This window comes from Vicia villosa, linkage group LG2 (assembly GCF_029867415.1).
Source record: "Vicia villosa cultivar HV-30 ecotype Madison, WI linkage group LG2, Vvil1.0, whole genome shotgun sequence".
In the NCBI taxonomy this organism is placed as follows: Eukaryota; Viridiplantae; Streptophyta; class Magnoliopsida; order Fabales; family Fabaceae; genus Vicia; species Vicia villosa.
This window is the reverse complement of record NC_081181.1, coordinates 184,203,077-184,209,445: the sequence shown is the minus strand read 5'-3', so window position 1 is coordinate 184,209,445 and position 6,369 is coordinate 184,203,077. Positions and strand designations below refer to the sequence as shown.

The window sequence follows — 6,369 nt, the reverse complement described above, 5'->3', positions numbered from 1 at the left end:
AAGTCGCCTATATGGCAGGGGGCAAAAATGGTAATAACCCTATTTTTTATTATTAAAAGAAATTATTATTACGTAATAATATTTTCAATATCATTTTACATTAATTTGATCATTGTCATACTTTAAACCACAAAGTAAATAACAATTAAAATTTTGTATTGCATTTTCTTGTATTTTTGTGAATAAAAAATGTAATTATTAAATTATAAAAATTATAATATCATAACAACATTATTAAAATAATCATTTGAGCCTGACCGAATCAACCTTATACTATCCAAATTAAGCAACTGAATCAATCTAAAAGTCGATCCAAACCGAACCTTTTGCGCAAAAAATTATAATGAATCGGTCGGTTTGAATCGGTCAGTTGAAATTTTTCCACTCCTAATTATCGTATTCATCTTTTAGTGGTAGAATCAATTGGAATGTGTGCTGTAAAAATTGTGGCATTTAATAATGCATCATGCGCTTATTCCACTAATCATTCTCATCTATTATATCACTAACCATCGCTCCTTCTAGATCCTCATGTATTTGAATATATATTCATTAATACTTATTCTTGTAATATTTTCGTATATAGCATTATTTCACCATTAGTATCCGGCCTACTATATTGCCTAATCTAGTTCAGAGGTCAGTTCCGGCATCAAGTAGTTTCAGCTCCCTTTCGATCGCAGTCGCGGTGGATCAAAATATGATCCTCTATACCAAGTACAATATCAATCACCATTGAAACAACTAACGATGAATTATTCACTATAATATTTACGTATATAGATTAACATATAATATTAGAAATATATTAGAATTTTCATGTTTCAACTTTATCAAATCAAATTTTATGGGCTAAACAACAATTTTGCCTCCCTTATTTTATTGAGATTAATTGGTATGTATTGTCAGTGTAAATAGTTTTATACTAATGGTGCAACACAAGTATTCATAAGTGGTACTTTATATGTGATTAAAAAAAAAGTCAAACACATAAAAATTTAACAGATATGATTTATAAAATATTTTTATGTAGTTAGTACATATCAAATAAATTAAATTAAATTCTATTTTATTTACAAAAATAGTCTCATATTTTAGAACTAAATTTTTTTTTGGCTAAACTACAATTTTATCTCCCTTATTTTATTTAGATTAATTGTTATGTATTCTCAGTGTAAAAAATTTTAACGTGCAACACAACACAAGTATTCATAAGTGGTGCTCTATATGTGATTAAAAAACAAGTCAAATACATACAAATTTAACACATATGGTTTATAAAATATTTTTATGTAGTTAGTGCATATCAAATAAATTAAATTCTATTTTATTTTATTCACAAAAATAGTCTCATATTTTAGAACTAAATAGTTTTGGTCATTCTCTCACTTTTGCATACTACAAGTGTTTGTTTCTTAAATTATATTTTTAATTTATAACGTTTCACAAAATATTCATAAACACTGATTTCTCAAGTTTCATAAGTCACACATCATTTAAAAATAAATAAATCATCATTTTAAGTGCAAAAATATGAAAGAGGATTAAAATTGTTTAATTTTGAAATATGGGGACTGATTCCATAAATCAACCAAAAAAGCTGGATAGATTGTTTTGTTTTTGTTGAAAATATTTTAAAAGAGGGATTGATAGATGTCAATTAGCAAATGAGGATTTTTGTACGTAGAAACATGTTGGTGAAAGACTTAGAGAGAATGAGACAGACATGAAACATGTTCACAATATGACTATTTGCTATGAGTTGCGAAAAAGAATGCAAAATTTTCAAACTATTGATAAAACAACTCAAAGGTTGATTGAGAAAGAAAATGAACACTAGAAAAAAGTTTTAAAAAGAATTATTTCAACAGTGGAATTTCTGGCTAAACACAATTTGGCCTTTCGTAATTCTAATGAGAGATTGTACCAAAATAGCAATGAAATTTTTTTGGACTTAATTGAAATGTTAGCTGAATTTGTCTCATTTGTCCAAGAACATGTTAGACGTATTACAGATGATAAAGTTCATGTTCACTTTCTTGGGCATAAAATTCTTAATGAGTTAATACTTTTGCTTGTTTCTACAATTAAAAATGATATCATTAGAAAAAACGAACAAGTATAGTATTTCTTAGTGATACTTGATTGTACTCTTGATGTTAGTCACCAAGAGCAAATGTCTTTGATAATACGATATGTGGATGTTTCTTCAAATTCTGTTAATGTGGATGAATATTTTTTTTAGGATTTTTGAATGTGAATGATAAAACTGCTTAAGGGCTTTTTGATGTTTTACAAGATTAATTGAAAAATCTTGATCTTGACATATTTAATGTGCAGGACAAAGTTATGATAATGAGTCAAATATGCAAAGAAAACGTTAAGGTGTACAAAAGAAATTTTTGGACTTAAATCCAAAAGTCTTCTATACTCCTTGTGCTTGTCATAGTATTCATTTGACATTTTGTGATATGGATAACTCTTATACTAAAACTAAAGGTTTTTTTGGGAGTTGTTCAACACATTTATACTATTTTTTGCTAATTCCACTTAGAGATGACAAATTTTGAAAGATAAAAAATGATTGACTCCAAAAATCATTGTCACTCACTCGTTGGGAGAGTCATGTAGATAATATCAAAGCTATTAAAACTCAAATGTCAAATTTTAGAGAAGCTTTACTAAAAGTGCCAGAAAATGATCTTGATTCTAAAATAAAAAGTGAAGCTAAATCCTTAACAATAAATGAGCTGGGTGATTTTGAGGTTTAAATGACGATAATTAGATTAAATAATCAATTAAAACCATTAGATTAAAGAAAATCAATAGTTAAAATTTAGAATAAATATATCTTGGAAATTTCTTTACCCACCTCCCTACTTTCTTGGTCACCTCTGGTGAAAAATTCAAAATACCCCTTACTTCAGAAATGCATTTCCGAAACGTTTTTTTTTTTCAAAATTTGTCTTATTTCGGAAATGCACTTCCGAAAACACGAAAAAAATGTGTTTTCGGATATGCATTTCCGAAAACACCCTTTTTTTGGGAGAGGGGTGTCTTCGGAGATGCATATCCGAAATATTCCAAGACCAAATTGGTCTTGAAATGTTTCGGATATACACTTCCGAAAGAATTCAATAATTATTAAAAAATTAAAATCAAGGTGAATCAATACAATTAATAGATATAAAATCAAGGTGAATCAATACAATTAATAGGTATAAAATCAAGGTGAATCAATAAAATAAAGGTGAATCAATAAAATCAAGGTGAATCAAAATTTTCTAAACAATTTTAAAGTTAAAAATTATTTTACTAACTTATATAAATCAAAAATATTTTAATTTCATAAGTAAATTTTGAATTATATAGAATTAAATATAAAATTTATTCACTAAATAAAATTAAGACAAAATCTTTTTTTAATTTTTTTAAACTAAATAAAAAATTATAACTCATTTTTAATTATGGATCAAACTAGAAATATATAAATATATAATAATAATTATTAATTTTGTAAGTGAAATATATAAATATATAATATATAAATATATAATAATTATTATATAAATATATAATAATTATTATAAAATAAAACACTCATTTTTTTAATTTTTATAATTATTATATAAATATATTTATAATTAATATATAATAATTATTATATAAATATATAAATATATAAATATATAATAATTTTTATAAATATATAATAATAATTATAATTATTATATAAGTATATAAATATATAAATTAAAACACTCTGTTTTTTAATTTTTTTAAATATATAAATATATAATAATTAAATATAAATATATAAATAAAAAATTATAACTCATTTTGTAAGTGAAATTATTTTAGTTTTTTTAATTAAAATTATTTTAAATTTTAAAATATGAATCAGAATAGAAATATATAATAATTATTATTCATAACTCATAAATTATATCAAAATATATAATTATTATTATTCATTACTCATAAATTATATCAAATTTATGATATGTGAATTAATTAATATCCTAAAATTTTTAATTTTTTGAATTTTTAAATTTTATTTTATTTTTTCGGAGATGCATCTCCGAATTAATCAAAATCCCAAATTTTTTCCAAAATGCACTTCCGAAATCTGGGAAAATTTAGAAAAAAATATACTTCAGAAATGCATTTCCAAAGCAAGGGTAAAGTGGAGTTTTTGCTGGGGTGACCCCATAGGGAGGTGATAAAGAAAAAACCATATATCTTTCCTCTTAAATTATTAGGGACGTAATTCCCTTCATAGGTATTAGTATCATTCAATTCAACTTTACCGTGCTCTTCTTCTTTTTATCTCTAGTAAGAGTAATGACATGTTAATATCGTGACCATTGAAAGTGGAGCGTGCTATCCACAAGTCCATCAACACGTGTAACAAACACTTCAACTTTCTTTTGTTATCTCATCCACCACCACCAACCCATTTCAGACCCAACAACTTTTGAACACAAACAGAAATCTACACCCTATTCAATGGAATCTGTTCTAAGTCAAGCTGGTGTAGTCTTTTGCCAAAAGCCACGTTTTGGTGAGACTAAAAATGGATTCTTAGGCACCAATTTCAACAACACTTGTTCGTTTGGTAGGAGAGTAAGGAGTGTGGTGGTGGTGAAAGCGGAAGCAGGGGGTGTGAGTAGTATAAATCCAGATGTGAGGAAGAATGAAGAAAAAGTTGTTGATTCTGTTGTGCTTAATGATCTCTCTAAGCCTGTTACTCCTTATTGCAGGTAAAGGTTCTGTTTTTTTAAGGATTTTGTTTCAGGTTAATTGTATCATTGTGACCCTTGATTTGTGTGATTGTTAGTTTATTGGTTGAAATTTGGGATTTAGGGTGTGATTTGGGATCTAGATTTGGATACAAAAATTTAGAAGACTAAACATATATTTAATCAAAATTAGATGAATATTTGTGAAGGCTAGTTTCTGAATGTTATTGTTATTTGATTACTCAAGAAACTTGCTTTTCATGTTTTGAAGTTATGGACATTAGCAATAATTCATTAGCCTATGTTTGGATATATCATTAAATGAATGGAATGAAAAGAGCAAAGTGGAATGTAGCGGAGCGAAATGAATATTTCATTGTATGTTTTGGAAATTTTAGGACGGAATAAGGCAAAAAAATTATTCCGTCCGAATCGGAGAGGAAAAAATATAGTGGTAAGTGATGGAATAAGATGAAATTCATATTATTTTAGAGTTTAATGGTAGTGCACTGTGAGTCGGTGTAAAAAAAATGTTATACAAACATTCCATCACAATATTTTAAATTTTTAAATCACAAAATTATTTTAAAATTTACAGTCTGACTTGGCAGAATACATGGTTGTCATTAATTGACGGTGTAGAAGTGCACCATCCCTTTTCTCATCATTTTATTCCGCTTCATCGATTTTAAATGATCCAAACAATGAAACATCACTTCATTCCATCTCATACCGCACCGCATCTTCTGATTCCATCAATCCAAACAAAGTCTAACACATGAAAGCTATACTAGCTTAAGTTTTTAAAAGTTCTGGATAGGTTGTTTAGGTTAGTTACACTCTTAACTATAGTAAAACAAATAGGGCTCTATTTAGTTACGGATTAATCGTAGCAAATTTGTTATGAAGCTATATTTAATTATGATAAATTTTAGGCCTTGAACTGATCGTTTTACCCATGCTCAAAGACGACCTTGCATATAAGACATTTGTGACTTCTTCAACCTGCTTGAATTTTGTAGTTTGAAAAGTAAAGCTTCGAAGTGTTTTATCAAATGGAAATTCTTTCATGTTTAAATCACAAAATATCTTAATCTTTCTCTTTTTTTTGGGTACTTTGTTGCAGATGTTGGAGATCAGGAACTTTTCCTCTATGTGATGGCAGCCATGTAAAGCACAACAAAGCCACTGGAGATAATGTTGGGCCTCTTCTTTTGAAAAAATAAAATTAAGGATTTTTACTTTTGCTATCAGAGAAGTTAAATTTTCAGAGGTTGTTTATGTATCAGACTTTAATACTATTTCAATGTTTAGAAATAAAATGTGGCCTATATTTCTTTAAGCCTATGTTTGGGTTTTTAATTAAATCACGGCAGCAACGTACGTTTTCTAAAAGCTACATATACTTGCTTCTGTAAACCACGGTAGGAATGGCTTGGATCGTGCGGTTGCGGCAATCCACCTAGTTTCCAAACAGAGGCTAAATTAACTATTGGTCCCAAATTCATATTTCAGTTATTTTTAACCTATATGAAGACTTTAAACAAGATAAATGCACAATGATTCATTTAAACAATAACTTTTCAAACAAGAATAGCAAGTTACAAAAATAGTTGCTCTATAAATG

The 6,369-nt window shown here is 27.1% G+C and overlaps 1 protein-coding gene across 1 annotated transcript; it reads left to right on the top strand.

Moving 5' to 3' along the window:
* Positions 1–4,404: 4,404 nt before the first annotated feature.
* LOC131647631 (CDGSH iron-sulfur domain-containing protein NEET-like) lies at positions 4,405–6,084 on the top strand. Its single transcript, XM_058917500.1, has 2 exons — positions 4,405–4,763; positions 5,869–6,084. Exons 1-2 carry the CDS (start codon positions 4,510–4,512, stop codon positions 5,966–5,968), a joined length of 354 nt encoding a protein of 117 aa, XP_058773483.1. The 5' UTR covers positions 4,405–4,509; the 3' UTR covers positions 5,969–6,084.
* Positions 6,085–6,369: the final 285 nt, after the last annotated feature.